The sequence below is a fragment of the Uloborus diversus genome, chromosome 3 (assembly GCF_026930045.1).
Source record: "Uloborus diversus isolate 005 chromosome 3, Udiv.v.3.1, whole genome shotgun sequence".
In the NCBI taxonomy this organism is placed as follows: Eukaryota; Metazoa; Arthropoda; class Arachnida; order Araneae; family Uloboridae; genus Uloborus; species Uloborus diversus.
Genome location: NC_072733.1, coordinates 26417496 through 26437897, shown reverse-complemented (window position 1 = coordinate 26437897; position 20402 = coordinate 26417496). Strand labels below are relative to the sequence as shown.

Below are 20402 nucleotides of genomic sequence, written 5' to 3'. Positions count from 1 at the left end.
TTTAAAACATTCCAAATAGTTTTAAACCACATAAGTAAGTAACGAATAAATACCTTTGTGCTGAAGTTCAAAAAATCTATAATCCAACGTCATAAAGCACAAAAATTGCAGAAAATTGCAGACACGTGTTTCGGTGTTACAAGGAACACCTTTTTCAATGCAAAGAGGTGTGAGCTTCTGGATGAAAAGTCATCCGAGAAAAGCAACACGGTGGAACAGGAGATAGTATAAATATCAAAAAATCGAAATTAAACAAAACAAAAAAGATAAAATGACACCTGGAGGCAAAATTTATTATATAATTCCATCAGGAAAAAACCGTTAAGTAATAAATTTTCCAAGAAAACACATAAACAATGCGAAAAGTCCAAAAATGAAACCACTCTGAATAAATTAGTAATAAATTTACCAGCGGGAAAAACTATGTATGGAAGCAATGTATAAAATGGAGAAATGTAGGAAAAAAACAAAGTGAAGGATAAACATATTGGAATTAGTTAATCACAAAAACGAAATAAGAAAGTAAAAAATGAAAACAATAAAAGTAAGAAATGTACGACGTTTACATAAAAATAATAGAAAAATTAAACCAATTTTAACAAAGAAGTCCACACAGAAGAAAAATAGGGAATTGCAGTAAGATCGTTAACTAAATTAGAACGGTTCCTCAGGATGTGGAAAGATTCCAAAAAACCAAGATCCAACGAATTGGGACATTTTTGGATGATTTGAAAAGAGTTAAAATCAAAAGAGTGATTCGATTCCCAACAGTGTTGGGCAATACTGGATTTATTCAGCTGTTGTTTTCTCACATAGCTTTGATGTTCTTTTAACCGAAATTTCAAAGAACGGCGGGTCTGTCCGATGTATCCGAGTCCGCAATTGCAAACAATTTTATAGATCCCACAACAATTAAGAGGATGAATAGAATCTTTAAGAGAAGAGAAAGAAAGTTTATTAATAGGAGAAAATACCACTTGGAATTGGAATCGCTTCAGAATCTTAGCAACCTGAAAACTAATACCAGGGAAGAAAGGCAGAACAACTAAATTCTAATGTTAAAAGTTCTAGTAAGAACAATATTTTGAGATTTTTTGCAAAGTTTTTTATAAATGGAATCAACTAAGGTGGGCGGATAGTCTCTATCAACAGCCACAGCTCTTAAATAGTTAAGTTCCGCATTAAGAAGCTCAGGTGAAGAACAAATATTCATTGCACGATAAACAAATGTGTTGAAAGCTGAATATTTTTGATTAGGAGGGTGAGACGATAATTTTCTGCAATTTTTGTGCTTTATGACGTTGGATTATAGATTTTTTGCACATAAGTAAGTGTTAGAAGCTCGTGATAGTTTATAAGCTTGACTTTTTTTTTCTTCGTATACAAATAAAAATTAATTGCACTTCATTCTTTGTTTTGTGATTATATCCTTTCAGTTTAAGTATTTACTGGCTGCGTTGCCCGGCGTTGCACGGTCTACCTCGAATATAAGAGTTTTGTCAAGTGACGCATTTTTAAAAATCAGGCTTAAATAAAAGAAAAAAAATAGCGTAAAACTTCCCGTCAATGTGTAAAAAAGAGCAACTTTATGCCTCAAAATTTAAATTCAGACGTCTTAGGCATTTTTTTTTAATTCAAAAAATGTTATCATTGTTTACAATAGGATTAACTATCCCATTTCAAGGATTTTCTGGGAAAAAACCCCTAAGGGGGGTCGACCCCTCTTAGGGGGGCGAAAATACCCCTATGTGAATTCTTGAGCATCAAAGGACCGCTGTGCCAAATTTGGCAAAGACCCGATGGTTAAATTTGAATTAGGAAAACCCCCGTGGGGGTTGGGAGGCACAGCCCCCCCCCCAGGGGGGGAAATCTCCATGTGAATTCCTGAGCACCAAAGAACCTCTGTCCGCAATTTGGCAAAGATCCGACGAAAACTGGATTTTTACTAGAAAATCTCCCTCAACTGCTGCACACGGTAACCCACGTAACGCTCCGATGTCACACACGTAACGCTAATAAAATATTTTTTATTGCTATTGTACACTGTAGAAAAAAAAAATTTATGGAATACTTATTTCGTATACTTAGACACAGGCAGAAAAAATACTGTTAATTTTCCTTTCAAAACTTCACAAGAAATTACAAAATAATATGAGGCACAGCTTATTTTCAGATTTTCCAAGTCACACACCTAACTCTGCATTTAAAATTCTATAAAACATTTCAGAACTATCCTAGGAAAAAAACACTGCCTCCTAAAAACTCTTACGTATGTTCTGTAACTCCAATAGAAATTATTAAGAGATATTTAAAAAATATATCATATTGGGTTTTATTGTTTTTTGCAAAGAAATAGTGTCAAAATGTCACACACATAACGCTGGAATGGCCCAATAGTAACTTGATAAAACCCATTTAAAAAATAACAGCGATATTAGGATTGAAATTTATTATTTATTAAAAATGCTATATTTCTACTGAAACGGAAAACATGGTAAATCCAGGTTTTGTGTATAGTGTACTTTTAAAAGATAAAATCTTTCCTTATTTTACAAAACACCCTTTTAGAGCAAGCTATACAAACTACTGCAATCAGCCTTTCTTAAAACAGTAAAAATCGATTCCGACTTTAACCCATCGATGCGTCAATATGATTCGAACGTCAATATTTCTACGAATAGGTTATAGGTGAGTAGGTTCATAATTAGGTGACAAGACAATTTTCCGTGAAATCACTACAGACACCCACCCAAAATCGAATCTAATCATCGATCACTATAAAATACGCACAATTAGTAAGCATATTATATTAGTTGGCACAAATCATGCATATTTATCTCTCTCTCTCTCTCTGTATCTTTCCTTTAATATTCATTTTTTCCCCTTTGAGTACATTTTCTTTTCTTTCTTTCATTATTCGCTCATTTTGCAACTCCTTAAACATTGAGAAATATGACATTTTCTTTGAAACTCGCAAGAAATTCTCGGAAAAGGCCAAAAAAAGAAAAGAGATTTTAAAATTTTGTGTTGCTATTTCTAACAACTATTTACCAGCAAAGTCGTTATACATTATACAAAATTTAGCATTTTCATTAAAATGTTTACAATATAATACTTAAAATCTCGTTATTTTGTTTTATAATTACATACTAAACTAAATTGGTATTATTGCAAAATATTTATTGTCTCGTTAGTTGGTTTTCAGCTGTTATACATTAACCAAAAACTATAATTTTTATTTAAAAAATAGAGTAAAATATTTACATCTCATTATTTTGTTTTCGTCTGTTATTATTGAAATTATCATTGTTATTAATGTAATTGAATCAATGAGTTCGAAAAACAGTCCATCTCCTGGGTTTTAACAAAAGGAATGACAATAATTTACCATCTCATGAATTAATCTAAGCATTAAACAGAAATTACCATTTTTTAAAAAAATAAATCATAAAAAATTTATTAGCTCATTTTTGTTTTCATCTGTTATGCATTTAAATAAAGTTATCACTTTCATTAAAATAATGACAGTATAATATTTATTATCTCATTACTATTATTATTTATTTTTACCAGGACACAGCAGTTTATTCTTATGAGTTCCATTTATGCTCAGCTTTTGGTAGTCATCTGTGTGGTGTTTTTCACGTCCGAAATTGTGACTCCCAGGGTGCCACTTTTTTATTTTGAGGTAAATATACACATAAATCATTCATAATTTATATGCTTTGTAAGTCTCTCAAGGAGAGTTCACTCTTCCAGTAGGTAAATATACATGAATTATTTCTATTTTTTATTTTTAAAATTTTTATTTCTAATACAATAGATTTTTTTTTTTTTTCCAATTTGAGAAGATAGACACGAATGCTTTTGCTGTATTGACTTTCGGGGAAAATACATGGTTGTGTATATCCTATATACTCTTTATGGTTTCAGATTCAAAAAAAGGGGGGGGGGGGAGAATTAATTACATTGGGGAGAAAAAGCGTCTCTGTTTTCAGGTTAAAAACATAGAAAATCCATTTACAAGTTGTCACTCCTAAAATGCCGCTTTTTATTTTGAGGTATTTATGTACATTCTTTTCTATTTCATTTCATTTTGTAAAAGTGATTCTTTCAAAAAGAATCCTAGAATTACTATAATTTTACACTTTTGAAACAGCAATGACAAGAGGAGGTACGTATATTTTATTTAATGTTTTTAATTTTTGGAAGACCTGAGACAGAGGAAATAAGTACGTATAATCTATTTCTATTTTATGCTTTCCTTGAATGTTAGAGAATTTCAAATTCTAACTGTAAAGTAATTTAAATACATTTTCTGTTGATAAATTAGCTCTGTTTTATACGTTTTCAAAATTAGACCCATAGCACAGTATTTCATTTTGAGGTAAACGTTTGTGATTTACTTCGGTTTCGTAATTTGCATATTTAAATAATTACACACATATATATTATATAAATATATGTATATAGTAAAAATATAGGACATTTAGAAGGGAATTTGAAAAGCATTTTTAGGCGTACCACAACTTTAATGAAGAAAAAGTTGTGTTACATACATACATTTATTGCAGCAATTGAACATAGTTATTTCTAATTCTCACCCTCATAGGATTTTAAAAATGTAAATAAAAATAATGTAAGGAATTAATACCTATCTCTCGACACACGAAAAAAAGAAGCCTCCCTCTTACCCTTTTAAGTTTTTAAAAATTAGCGAAAATAAAATGAATCGGTTTGTGTAGTAATCATAGAAACGCACATCCTATACTTATACGTACACAAAAATACAGTTTTTTTTTTGTTTATTTATAGTGACTTTTATGTGTATATTGATTTAAAAGGAGCCTCTATCAGTAGAATATTATTTTCAGTAGAGAATTAAAATATTTTTAAGCATGCGATTTTCCCTACTTAAATCCATTTAAATGAGATTTCAAGCATTTTGAACTTTATAAATAGTTTACGTATGAATTGAAAAATTATATCATCAATAATAGAAACCGGTTGAAAAATTAGTTGCTATGCATATAACTAGGAAAACATGATTGGTATTAAATCAAAAATTAATGTTTATGACGGCTACGCGTCATAAGTTATTTCATTCATTTCTTCAAAAACAATTATAAAATAATACCCTAAGAAAGAACATAGAAATTGTGTTCATTCTTAAACTTGCACATTGAAAATTTAAAATTCTCAACTTTTTCGCTGCACCGTGATCGATAGAACATCTGATTCAGTTGCTCTAAAAAGAGCATTAGTCAACTCAAAAACCATGTTAACTTCCTTCCTTTTAGCAAAGAGCTATTCTTTTTAATTTTTATTCTTTTGCCCAAAGCTTTCTACAGAGCTTTTTTAGTTATTATTTTGTCCTATGGAAATCCTACAACCAGCAATGCAGAGCAATTCATTTGGGCATTAATGACACTAGCTGCATTAGAATGCAATTTCAATAAAAAAAATGCAACTCTGCATTCTAATTTTTCAGCTATTGATATGCATTTTGTACTACGCTTATCGTAATAATAAATTGATAGTGATTGAGACATGACACAATCAGCTGTACATATTAGAGTATTTCTGCACTAGGCACAATCTACTATGTTACGATTTAATTTGGTTAATATTAAGTACAATGTCTAACACGTACAATCTAATACGTCGAACATTATTTAATTTATTGATCGTTGAACATTTGTTGTTGATACTAGCCACTGTGAACCATACTGATCAATTCATGTAAATATTTTGTTTCTAACGGGGCTGCGTAGTGGCTACTAACTATTCGCAGACTTAGTACCTTCCCTAGAGACCGGTAACCATTCAATCTCATGTAAATATTATTGACACAAATTACATCTGATATACAGCAAATTAAAATTGGACATTTTTGTCTCAAAATTCCATCTATCATGCAAAACATTTAATTTAACTCTCATTAACGCTAAATAAAACCTTATATGCTGAACATTTAGTTTTAATCTTCATCTGCAAAAAGTAAATGTTAAAGGTTTAATTTGGCTATTATTGACACTAAAAACATATTTTGTGTTAAATAGTCAAATTAGCAATTATTGGCGACTCGAACTATAAACGTTGTTGAAAAATCAATTTATGTATTTGTGAGTTATAATAATTCGTTCTCAAAATTTTTCTTCACTATAATATTACACAGCAAATGCTCAATATTTACGACCATTTTTCTTCACCGTAAAAAAACTTGTGTAACCTTACTCCATAAAATCAGTGGCAGCTTAGTTGCCTCCACTGCTCTGGAGTAGTTTAACTGATATAGCTAGTGTAAAGTTACAAATTGCTTGTGGAAAGTTACACCATAGTAATGTAACTATAGCGTAACGTCTCACTAATTTCTGTGTAAGGTTACACCAGAATTTTCTATACGCTTACAGAGAAACTGCTTGAAATGTTACACATTAGTAAAAAGTTAATTTTTCATCTGACTTTATTTTCAATTGTAAGTACAGTAAAACCTGTAAATTTGACCACCTTTGTAAGTTGACCACCTGTCTAAGTTGACCGCTTTTGTCAGGAACGGAATTAGTTCTATCTTACATAATGAAGGAAAACCTCTGTAACTTGACCACCTCTCTATCTTGATCACTTGTCTATCTTGACCACTAATATACACCAGCTTTGGTTTGGAGTATTGTAAAAAACCCTTTGTAAGTTGACCTTTTGGCAAAAGCATTAGATTGTACTAAAAGTTTAATCAGTTATACCTCAAATAAGCAACCAGACATTTAAGAAAAAACCTATGAATATTTATGTTTCTATCGCAAAACGTTGGGCTAATGTTAAGTTCCAGAAAATGCACCTAACTTTATTAAGGAGTTATTTTGTTGATAAGTGCCACGGTTACAAATGTACAAGAAAAAAATCAAATGAAGAATTTGAGTCACTTTTAACTTGTTATGAATTTTTAGGAATTGTTAATTTCAAGTAAGAAGTAATTTTTCATAAGCAATGAGACCTTTTTTTTTGATCGATTTACAGAAATTTTAAATTTGTATGATAACTTACACGTCATTCTGGTAAATAATCTCTAAAAATATTTTAACAACATTTTTTCTTATTGTTTTAAAGTAATGTTAAAGAATGAAAGTGAGTTTAAAGTATTCCAATTAGTTAAAAAATGAATGCATGGGGCAAGAAATGACAAAAAAAAAAAAAAAAAAACACTTTTTACTACTACCCTCTATAAGTTGACCACCAAAATACTGCACCGCAAGTGGTCAACTTACACAGGTTTCACTGTAGCTGTATACTTCAAGTTAACTATTCGATGGTTTAAATTATCCAGATATATTGAATGATGAAGTAATAATTTCTTTCTATACGTTTTAAATTGAAAGTATAAAAATAAACTAGTCGGCTGCAATACTTGAAATTTACTTATACCAGTATATAAAAAAATCCTGCTAGAAACTCCTTGTGTTTCGTCTTCTTTAAAGCTTTTACTTTCAATCATTCGTTTATTCAATACTTATCAAGTTCATGCTTTTCACAACCAATATGCACCAATGACTTATTTATTTTTATGGACAAACAAGACGTTTTTATTTCACTAAGCGAGGAAATAACACCCGGTGTCCGAACCCATAGTGCGAGTCTCCCAGAAAAGTCGCAAAGTAAGCGTTTTTACCGCTCGATCAGTAATTCCGTTTTTCGTTTCGCTAGTTTACCATGTCTGCGCCGATGATGGTCTTAACGCATGCGCTTTGAATTCTACACAAACCATAGTGCAAGGTTCCTCCAACAATTTAAGTTCTCAAAACAATGATACTACACACTTCAGAATTCGTGTAACGTTACACCCATTAATACTGGTAACCGTACACAAATATTTTAGTGTTCGTAGTATATTGATAAGGATGCTAAGTTCACACAATGAATTACAATTTCTCTGCTGATGAAATGTTATTGAAATAAATAACTACATTAAACAACCATTGAAGTTTGCAAATAATGAACATGATTGTGGTACAAATTCAAAACCTCGAATTAAAATACTATTTTACTTTCAGGGTTTTTACGTATTCCTATATTCCGTGAGCCTTTTGTTTTTATTGTATGTTTATACTTATTTATTGCGGGAGCCTACTACCAAACCAGCAGGAAAGCTGACCTTCATCGAAGGGTTGAAGCTGAAAATTGTTGACAAAGGTACTAAGAAAGAAGTGTGTGATCCTAACCTCACAGCTCCAGCTGTCAATCCACATTTGACAAGAGTTAAAAAGCACCGAATCTCGGAGAATGATCGCAGCCACGGCAGTTTATTCTTGAGAATTGGCGCTATTGGTAAGTTAAAATAAATTTTACCTTAAAAAAGTAATCTCAAAATAGAAAAAAGCAACTGTAACGGACTTATTTTTAAAAGTCCAATATGTGGTGAAATGGGGTAAGTGCAAAATTCTAGAATTAGAAACCTTAATGTTAAGTATGAACAATTATATTATGCTAAAGAAAAATTTGAGAACAGAAAGGCCCAACAATAAACAACTTTGTCCAAAGTGTAACTCAAAATGGCTAAAATATCTGGCTCAAAAGTTTAGTAATATGCATTAATTTTAGCACCTGCATAAAAAATTAACAATTTTGATCGCTTATTTAACCACCATCGATCATCACTTCATCTGAAATTAAATGCGTTGTTTTTTATTGACATCACAAGATTTTGAAAGGATTTCGTCTAAAAGTTAAACCAAGTTTTCTATATTCTCTTTTCAATTTCTGAGGCGAACGAATTTTATTTTAACTGGCATAAGCACGAAAGTGGCCACTACTAAAGCACTATGAAGCACAGGACTACTAGTGTGTTTACCTCATATTTTCTATGGGATTACATTCAGGACTAAAAGTAAGCCAAAAGAAAACAAATATTTTTGCGCTTATTAGTTCTTTTAACACTGCTGTTCGTCTTTAAATTACACCTATAGACACATTCGTCACTATATGACATGTATTGCTTTCCCCAATGGAAACGCGCTTGTTCTTGATGTAACTACAAGCTAAGCTGACAGAATAGTTTATCGGGTAGCAGTACTTATTGAACTGCTTCAAACAAAATTTGGTTATTAAATTCAATGTTGAACTGATTATTCGAAAATTGCCGGTCCTAGGAGGGAGCAGACCGAAGCCCTTGTTCCGGGCGGCAACCCCGCATTTTCCGAGAGGCGGCAAAATGGGTAAGGGTGGTAGTTTCAAGTTTTGTCTCGGCTCGAAGATCCGGAACTGTATACGAACAACGTATGAGTATTGTAGATTTTGTAGATTTTGTTGTAGATTTTGTAGTCCGTTTCTATTTCATTTTCCTTTTTTTTTTGTGTGCATGTGAAAAATAGATTTACGCAACTTATCACAACACGTGTAGTTGTGCGCATAATATTTTAGCATCTAGTTCTGGTTGTCCATTTTCTAATGGTTTCTTGAATTGTACCCAGTATAAAGTTTGTTGAGCAAAACTACAAGAGTATTTTTTTGGTTTTGTTTCCCTCCTCTCCAAAAATTGTGTGAAACTGAAATTTAGGTAGCTTTTTACTATAAAAAAAAGTTAATATATATCATTTTTTCACAAAAATAGAGTATCGATATTAAATTTCCACAAAATAGGCGATAAAATAAAGTCCCTGGATTAGCCCCTGTTCTTGTAATCTGCCGAGTAGTGCAATCTTTCGTTGATTCTAGGATTAATTAGTTAAAAATCAGAGAAATTCAATGCAAGGATTGATTTTCATGTATCGGTTGCTTCTGTATAAAAACTTTTGTGAAAGGCCTGTGCTAAGTGAAACAGGTGAACTTTCACACCCACTTTACTCATAGAAAAACGGTGTTTATAAATTTTTCCGCGAAGCTGCTATACTCTGAAGAAATTCGCTTGTGACTCAAAATGCTTGTTTCTAATTTCGCTAAACATTCGTGCAGGGTTTGATAAATTAGTCTTACTTAGTGTGAGTTTGCTTAAAATTACCTACATTTCAGCTTTTGGACTTGGCACAATGGTCTACAATGGATTGGAGTTTGGATCGTTTTTTGAAATTCCTTCCTCATCTCCATGCTATAGTATCCTCTTGGGGATTAATCCTGTACTTCAAATGATGTTCACCTTTGCCCAGATGTACTTCATTTTTGCAAATGCTAGGGTAAGTCGGTTTTCCTGGTCCTGTTTTGAATTAAAAATTGTTGATATTTATGCCACTTAATTCAAAAAACTTGTCCTTAATTTCAAAATGAACCATCACAACTATTTTTTATAAGAAACATTTTTTGTCAGCGAATGAATTAATTTGCGGTTGAACTTTCAGAAATTTCATGCTAAAGTGAAATATCGTAAAAAAAAAAGACTCAATATTTTAAAAACCCACTTATGATTGTCAGTCAATACTGTCTGCTACTATTCAACTAAGTAACTAGTAACTGTTTCTCCTGCAGTAATATGCAATAAATATTTAAGTTTTTGACTAAAAACTTACGGATAATATGCTACTTCAACATACTACGTAAAACCCCTCTAATGCGGACACTAACGAGCAATTTTTTTTGTCCACAATAGAGGTGTGTCCGCAGGACAGAGTTTTAATAATGTTATTCGCATTGGAATCGGGGAATTAAAAAATGTCCGTATAAGAGGGCTGTCCGCACTTGAGGGGTGTCCATTAGGAGACGTTTTACTGTAGTACCATATGAATTGAAAAAAAAAACAAAAACAATTCTGCGTTGTAGAACTGTGAAATAAAATTTAAGGGGTAAATCATTAGTTAACATTGCGCTTCGCTGCATATATGAAAAGCAGAGTTTTAACTTAACTTTTGACTGATGTCCTCGGCTTGTCTCTTTAAACCTTTGAACATCAAAAAATAAATCATCAGATTTTTGGCACATATAATTATGTAATAGCTTACTGTTTTATTAAAATGAAACATATAAGTGTAAATAAAGGAACTTGATTCAGAATTAGTTTTCAAAACCATAATTCCTAATTACATGTTCAAATTTATGGATATCGTGAGATTTTATGAGGCAGGGTTAAAAACTAATTTCACTCATAATAAACTACACAATGGTAATTCCCATTTTATGAAAAAAATGTTTGGAAAACGTATTTTAATAGTAGTTAAAGTTACCATTATTCTGCTGCATAGATAGCTCAATATTATCAAATAAAATACTCAATAATAAATCTGAAGTGATATCTCGGATTATCAATAGTATAATTTGTCATATGGATATTCAAAAACGTATCGGAATAAAATGTACAAACTTTAACAGAACACTCTGCTTTCTCATATCAGCTCTGAAAAATAAAGCTAACTAAATATTGGTCACATTTTTGGAAAATGTTGGAATCTAGACTTTTTTCTTTTTCTTTTCTGAACTTTTCAAAATTATGAAACAATTACTGCAATACGACACCGAGAACTGCTTGTGCATTTTCTGGACCATAAAGGAAAATAGTACACGGTTATCAAAAGTAGTTAAAGCAGAAATACAAATACAAATACAAAAGTGACGACAAGCAACAGGCTCTGGGCCCAGCTAGACTGGTCCTAGTCAATTTACAATCCCCAGTGAAGATCAATGGCCCTCTTAAAACTATCTACTCCCTTGCTCATTACCACCTCTTCCGGTAAGTTGTTCCAAGGTTCCACTACTCTGCTAAAATAATAATTTTTCCTAATATCAATGTTAGCCTGAGATTTAAATAGCTTAAAACAATGACCCCTTGTCCTGTTTCCAGTGCTAAACTTCAGCCCCATATCATCTTTCATTTTAATAAATTTAAACAACTGAATCATGTCCCCTCGGTCTCTTCTTTGCTCAGGACTGTACATTTTTAGCCTTCTAAGCCTGGAATCATAATCTAAGTGGGAAAGTCCATTTATTAGCCTTGTAGCCCGCCTTTGAACCCTTTCCAATACATTAATGTCTTTCTTAAGATAAGGAGACCAAAACTGAACAGCATACTCCAAATGGGGTCTTCCCAAACTTCTATATAAGGGCAGAAGAACTTCTTTAGATTTGTTTGAAATAGATCTATTGATAAACCCAAGCATCTTATTGGCTTTGTTACTAGCAATGCTGCACTGTTGGCTAAACTTTAAATCCCGACTTATTAAGACCCCCAGATCAGTAACTTTGTCTGCCTGACTAATGACTGAAAATTGCAAATAATAACTTGTACACTTATTTCCATGCCCTAAATGTAGCACTTGACATTTCCCAACATTAACAGCCATACCCCATTTATCAGCCCACTCCGTAATATGATCTAGATCCTGTTGCAGCTGATTTGCTTGTTCTTCGTTTTCTACAGTCCTCATAACTTTGACATCATCCGCAAAACAATTCATGTTCCCAGAAATATTTTTGTGAATATCGTTCATAAAAACAATGAACAAAACAGGCCCTAACACTGATCCCTGAGGAACCCCGCTTAAGACCTCACTCCAATTAGAATAATTTCCCCTTACAACTACCCTTTGTTTCCTTCCGGTCAGCCAGTTTTTTACACAAATGAAAGTTTTCCCTCCTATTCCTATATCAGCTAATTTGCTAAGTAGAGCAACATGCTGTACCTTATCCAAAGCTTTTTGAAAAACAATGTAAACAACATCTACAGGCTTCTTATTTTCCAAAGCCACGGTAACTTTCATAGAAATGTAATAAATTAGTTGCACAAGATTTACCTTTCCTGAAACAGTACTGAAAACTAGTCAATAGATTATTAGTCTGTAGAAAATTTACTATCTTAATTTTCATCAATGTTTCAAAAATTTTGCAAACCACCAAAGTTAGACTCGCAGGTCTATAATTTCCCGCACTCCCTTTAGACCCTTTCTTGAAGAGCGGTGTAATGTTAGCCAGCTTTTAGTCCTCTGGCACTGTTCCCGAGTTATAAGAAGCATTGAAAATATTTGCGATTACATCTGCTAATTCCTCCGCACATTCAACTAAAATTTTTGGATAAATATTATCTGGCCCCGGAGCCTTAGTCTCTTTAATTTTCTTCAAATGAAGTAAAACGTCATCCCTGGAAAATACAGTCCTCAAGCTGTACTATAGCTTGTGTCTTGTTGGTGTCAACTGTTGAGATACAGTTATCGTTAAAAACACCCGAAAAAAAGTTATTAAGAACATTAGCAATATCACTATCGTCCTGAATTAAAATTCCGTGCTCATCAACCAGTGGTCCAATGTGACTATTTCGAACTTCCCCCGAATTAGCGTATGCAAAAAACCTCTTGGGATTCCTGTTTATGTTATCTGCCAGTCTTTGCTCCAACTCTCTTTTCTGAATCCGTACCAAATACTTAAATTTACGCTTTGCCTTACAATATTGGAGCCTATCTGCACTGTGACCAGTTTCTCTAAACGTATGAAAAGCAGCTTGCTTGTAACTTAGAGCGTCTTTAGTTTCCCTGGAGAACCACATTGGCCAAATTTTAGTGTTGACACCCTTTCTCCTAAAGGAAACATGATCCCCAACCGTATTCGCTAGATTTTCCTTAAACTCTGCCCACTGAAGATTCACATCGCTATTGTCCAATCCAGAAGAAAAAACTGCTTTCAAACTCTACCTAAGTGCCTCAAAGTCAGTATTTCTGAAATTGGGCACAAACCTAAAATTCTCTACTTTGTGCATATCAAATTTAATCCCAAACCTAATACTGTTGTGGTCACTATCTCCAATGTGTTCCCCTACATATAACCCCTGAACAGAATCTTCCATGTCGCAGAAAACTAGATCCAAAATCGCGTCCTGTCGAGTACCCTGAGTCACAATTTTATCTAAGAAACAGTCACCAATTACTTTCAAAAATTCCTCTTCTCCGCTATTACTATGGTAAAAATTATTCCAATCAAGTCCTGGAAAATTAAAATCTCCCATTATGATGACTGACCCCTTGCTAGAAATGTCACTAATAATACTAAACATCTGTTCGTCTTGACCCTGGCTTCAGTTGGGTGGCCTATAATGTTCCCTAAACGTAGTTTTTGCCCTTATTACTCCTCAACTCCAGCCAAATCATATCAATCTCATTAGGTTTATCATTAATTACCAATTCAATGCAAATTAAAGTGTCTCTGACATAAAATAAAACCCCACCACCTCTTTTACCTACTCTATCTTGTCTAAACAAATTATACCCAGCAATAGATAATAAATCATTATCACTTTCGGTAGATCATGTCTCGGTAACTCCAATAATATCCAACCTCTCGTCTATAATTATGCTTTTCAATTCTTCCATCTTGTTCCTAATACTACGAGCATCTGTATAAAAAACCTTAAGTAAGCCCATCTTTCTTTTATTTAATGCTGCACAATTATTTGAATCCCAACTGTTAAAATCTTTTCTCTTATTAGCCACCCTATTTCCGTTTCTACTAAAATCCCAATAGTTAGTACCCTTTCGAATTCTGCTCCTTAAACCATGCCCCCCATTCCAACTTAGTTTTTTGATTCTGAAGCCTCTAAAACCAAACCACTAACCATTTTGACCCCTGTAGAGCTCAGATGCAGGCCATCCCTAGCAATCCAATCGCGTTTACATTTACTCCACACATCAATAAACCTGATACTACGCTTAACGCAAATTTCCTTGAGTATCAAGTTCATACACCTAGCCCGTTGGTTTAACCAACTCCTATTCACTCCATACCTGGGAAGCAAACCAACCACTTGGACATTTGCCGAACAGTTGGTTGCTTTGTCCAACAGGGAATCCCATTCCTTTTTAAACTCATCGTTGTTACTATGGCCTACATCGTTAGTTCCCACCCACAAAGTAACTACATCCTATTTATTAAATACCCCTTTCTTTTCAGCAACCCTATTTACATCTCTCACCCGAGCCCCTGACAAACAACATCTAGCCACCTTACGTCTAACTCTGCCTATTGAGTTTCCCACCTCACGCACCATTGAATCTCCCAAAATTATACCCTTTGTTTCCCAGTCAGTCGCCTCAGCAATAACTTTCCCCCTTACCTCTGGAATTTTCCCACTATCTAACACACAGCTAATGAACACCTCCTTTTTACTAACTTCCTCCTTTACCTCTGGAATATTCCCACTATCTAACACACAGCTAATGCCCACCTCCTTTTTACTAACTTCCCCCTTTCCCACTGGAGTGTTTACCCCATCTACACGCCTACAGCCTAATGCTAACTCACCCACCAAAATAAGCATCCTAACTCTGATTTCTGAGAGTTCAACACACTTAGTGCAAATGAAATCCTTCTCAGACTCATCCTTCCCCTTAAACAAGCAGAACATCTGACATAGGTCACAAGAAATCCATTTGTCCCCTTTACCACTTTTAACCTCCTTCATTATGCATATAACTCCCATTCTAGCTCAAAATGGTACACTTAAAAAGTCAATACAAAATACAAAATTGAAGAAATAATGCTAATTATTAGAATTAGAAAGCATTGGAAGTAAAAGGTACAAATATTACTAAATCCTAAGACAAGCAGTAAATTAAAATAAACAAGTTACACCCTAAACAGAGCACTCAGGCTTAACAACAAGAAATCAGCACAATTTAGGCTTAGCTACAAAGAATAGAAAAACACTTTGAGAAAGCAAGTAAATCAAAAATAAGACTTAAAAGCACAAAAATACTAAATTATATGATAAAATACAGTAAAAATACTGAAACTAAAGCAGTAAAATAAACAATTACAGTAAAAAATCACTTATCTCAGGAGCAGCAAAAACACTCCCTAGCAACTCTAGCGCCCTCGATCGGCGAAAAAAATTTCTACAATGCAGAAGGATACTCTATTGTAAACAAATAAAACCAAACGTTTCAGCTGAAAATGTACTTAGTTTGCTCAATACTTTCTAGTTCTATTACATCCGTTCTTTTTCTATTATTACTAGGAGTTCTCCCACGGCGATGCCCGTGCTAAGAATTTAAAGGAAGTCCGTTGAATGAAAAAATCCACGCCCCCTCCCCCTTCTAATGTGAAAATATTATTTTTCTTCAACTAAAATGCGTACGCACCTTTTCAAAAAACCTATTAAAGCCTCTTTAGAATTTACAACTACACTGGTGTGCAAAAATTAAGGACGAAGTCGAAAAATTAGCATATCAGCTGAACGAAGAGGCAGAGCGAACAGAAAGACCAATCAGGAGATTAAGTAAGGTGATGTACGGTAGCACATGCGCAGATATGCAGGCAGACGTAATGGGGGAGTGTCTGAGTAGTATAAAGCATGTTGTCGGTGTAAGATCAGTATTTCTGTCAAAGAGATTGCACGCCGTATAGCAGTTAAAATCACACCGAGTTGCTGCCTCAGCGAGAAATGGCGAATAATCAATCTGTTAGACGACATATGGATGCTTTTACCCGAAGTCGAATCATTGGGAAGTTGGAGGAAAACCGCAATGTGACAAGTGTGGCTGCAGAGTTCGGAATTGCTCACAGCATCGTTTCACGTCTTTGGAGACAATTTCAAACTACAGGAACAGCTATCCGGGGGTTCAGTAGTGGTCGTCCACAAGGAACCACACCCGCAGATGACCGGTATATTGTCTTACAGGCCAGAAGAAACAGGCGGCAGACCGCGGGAGAAATCGCTAGACACACGACACAGGCGACTGGACGACCGATATCGCGTTTTACCGTGGCCAGAAGACTGCACTGTGGTGGTCTGTTTGCATGACGCCCTATACGGTGTGTACCTCTAACGCCTGCCCATCGAAGAAGGCGTTCTCTGAGGCGCCGGGAACACCGGAATTGGAGAGACAATGAATGGGGACGAGTACTCTTTACAGATGAGAGCAGATTCACTTATTGTAACGAGATTCTTCTTCCATATGTGCGTCTTTTTAGAGGCGCTATGGATCCGCAGTTCCTTTTCATGGACGACAATGCACCATGTCATCGCACAGTAGCTGCCGAACAGCTCTTAGAGAGTGAGGATAATGAACGTATAGATTGGCCGGCACGATCTCCGGATCTCAATCCCATCGAGCATGTATGGGATTTTCTAGGCAGACGCTTCGCAGCTCGTACCTTACCACCAGTAACGATTCGGGAGCTTCGATTGGCGCTGCAAGACGAATGTGCAGCAATGCCTCAATAACTCATTGACACCCTCATTTTCAGCATGGGCAGACGCTGTGAAACCTGCCTAGCAGACGGGGGAGATCATAAAGACCGGATGTTTCTTGCTGGACACCCATCATAGGGATGTTTCGGCCTTTAGTCGTATTGCGCTCCATGCTACTTTTTCAATAAAGCTTCTTTCCATCCCTCTGATTTTTCTTATAGTAAGTGTTGCTTACATTGCACATGTCCTTACGTATTGGGGATCTTACGGTATTAAATGTGTTGATTTGGAAAGCTTTTGTACAAAGTTGTATTGCAAAAACCGTCTCGTCCTTAATTTTTGCACACCAGTGTATTCGCCAAAACACCTATAAAGATTAACAGTAGTTTTAAAACTAGAAATAATTCTTCAACTTTATAGTTATCGCTTAACGCGCCAAGCAACTACGTACCGTAACTCTGCCCTTTAGCGAGTGAAGCGGTTTTTTCAGCAATTAAAATGTTTTGCCAAATAAACAGTATTACAATAAACGTTATAAAGAAGAATCACAATTGAATTTTACGAGAAGTCAATTTATTTACTTAGACTTAGATAACTATAAGAACAAACAATTATAAGAACAATAACAAACGTTGAAGAAATAAGGAAAACAAAACCCAATAGAAAATATTACAAAATAAAATTTGTATCGGAATATCAAAAAAAAAAAAAAAAAAAAGCATTGAAAAATCAATTCGCTGACCACAACATCCTGCAATAGCGCCACGCGTCTGAGCTAGGGACTGAACCTTACCCCGCCATCTACGAGGAATTCCCCGCCATCTATTAAGAATTCATAAAACTAAACAATTAATTAAACGTTTAATTTGCAATTATTTCGGGGTCAATCTAATTTAATAGCCTATAGCCTTCCTCAATATATATGGACTATTCAACACAAAAATAATTTTTCAATTCGAACCTGTAGTTCCTGAGATTAGCGCTTTTAAACAAACAAACTCTCTTCAGCTTTATATTATTAGTATAGAAGAGCTGCCAACTTTTAAAAACCTAAATTCGTAGCATAGTTTTGCGCACCCATGGGGGAGAGGGAGGGTGGATATTTAACAACACATGTAACAGACGTAGTGAATAATTTAAGATTAAATCTGCATTACTGGTCTGCCACTGGCGACTAAAGCTATTTTGAAGCAAAGGTGACTATGGCGACTATTTTACCCAAAATAAGGCCAAAAACCACTATTTTGCAATCAGTTATAAAACTCGACGATTTCTTTAGTGAAAAAGCGACTAAAATGCATAAAAACTCTTCTCGTTTGCCCTTAGAGCAAAAAAGTTGAAAATTCGCTTACAAATTCACCTCCTACTTTCCAGGGGAAAAAAGAAAAGAAAAATAGGAACATTTTATTGCTTTCATTTTTTTGAAAATAAGTGCTTTAAGAACTAGAAAAATTAAATGTAATAAACATATTCACGATCAAAAATTTGTGATTTTCATATTTTTGAACGAAAAGTTTTGTTTTTTCGATCGTGGTTTCTATATAAAAAATTGTTTCCGCTGCTACTATTTTTACTAACTATTGTTTGCATTCTGAATGAATGTCAGTAAAACTTTGCTTTTTAATGTTTTTAGCCTTTTAAGAGAATTTTCTTTTGGTAGCGAGAGCTAATTTTCACGCGATTGGAAATATATCGCGAATGCTGCAGTTCTATTTCTTTTTATGGTGTCAGTCTTATAATTTTAATTAACAGTAAGATTCAAGAAATCATACCAGAAAGTTTCTTTAAAAAGGATTTGACACAAGTCTGGAAACTCTTTTCTGCATCTGGCGACTATTTAGAGACTTATATTAAAGGTTACTAAAGCAACTATTTTTAGCAGTGGTACTCAGTGGCAACCCTGTCAGTAGGACAAGTAACAGTATATTTTGAAAAAAATAATTTCTTTTTTAAAATCATTTATTATACACAATATTTTTTTTTTTATTTTAATTTTTATTTTGAAACAAATGTTTGGAACATTACTAAGCACAAAAGCAATATTTTGTAATTTCTTTTAATATGGATATTATTTTTATTGCTTTATTTATTTATTTATTTATTTGGACTATAAAAAGAAAAAAATCGAAAGTTTGGAACACGATTTCGTTGCGTCGTAGTTTCAGGCTGTAGTTCGTAGAAACTACGATTTTTTTTCGTAGCAGTTGGCAGCTTTAAATATAAATAACTCTATGCCCATTAATATACTTCCATTGTAATTTCAAAACTCATTTCATGTATAGTTGAAGTATCCTGCATGATGTCTTGTAGATTTTTGATTTGCAATCTACCACTTTCGTATGTAGGGGAATGTGGGGCAAAGTGAAATGGCTAGGGTGACTGAACTTTTTCGAAATGAACAAATTGGAAATTTGTTTTGAAAATTTGAGTACAAAAAGAAAGAACATTGTATTTTATGATGAAACTTTAATTGAAACATTGTTTTTTTTTATTTTTGCCAGTAATTTTGAGCCTTAAAAAAAAAAAAAAAAAAAAAAAAAGTGAAAAATTTAACTTTTTTTTCATGGGGCAAAGGGAAAAATGAAGTCTTTTTCTAAAAAAATATTTTCGCTTTGATTATAAAAAATATTTTTGATAAAATGAATCTAAATAAAATTTTCAATGAGTAAATGAAAAGAAGATGGAACAATATTTAAATTAATTAATTAATATAATGAAGAAAAACAAACGAGTGAGTAAAAGAGTAAATGAAAAAAAAGAATAAGTGAATGAATGAATAAATAAGTCAATTACTAAATGAAGAAATGTAAATGAATTAATTAATAAATGAATGTCGTTAGATTTTTTTTAGTAAATGATTGAGTAAATAAACGAAATAAGCTATTTCACTTTGCTCCATCCACTTTGCCCCGCATGCACTCGACTACTGTAAAAAAATATTTAAAATACAAATAAGCTTAATTTTAACAAAATAAATATTGCACCACATATTAGAAGGTCTCAATTAATATTTTAAATGTTAATAATAAGAACTTTGTAATTTTATAATTTCAAAATTAATTTTTGATTTACAGCAAATATTACAATTAGAGTATCAATTTTTGAAGTTTGCCTGTACAGTCGGACCTCCATATATCGAACTTCCACATATCGAAATTTTCTATATATCGAAATTCCAGCACGTTTCCATGTTCATTACATAGAAAAATTGTTTCTATATATCGAAAAAATCTCTATATATCGAAATTTTTTCTCGAGACATTCGTACATTTTTTTTTTCACTTTAGACTGTTTGTCTCATGAAAAATAA

At 33.4% G+C, this 20402-nt stretch overlaps 1 protein-coding gene across 1 annotated transcript in view; it reads left to right on the top strand.

Annotated features, from left to right (window-relative positions):
* LOC129218093 (proton channel OtopLc-like) overlaps positions 1-20402 on the top strand; it is a 118851-nt gene that overhangs the window by 93796 nt on the left and 4653 nt on the right. Inside the window, exons 2-4 of the mRNA XM_054852287.1 lie at positions 3574-3688; positions 8049-8322; positions 10003-10163. Coding sequence (XP_054708262.1) covers positions 3593-3688; positions 8049-8322; positions 10003-10163 — 531 coding nt within the window. The 5' untranslated portion in view covers positions 3574-3592. The remainder of the gene's footprint in view (positions 1-3573; positions 3689-8048; positions 8323-10002; positions 10164-20402) is intronic.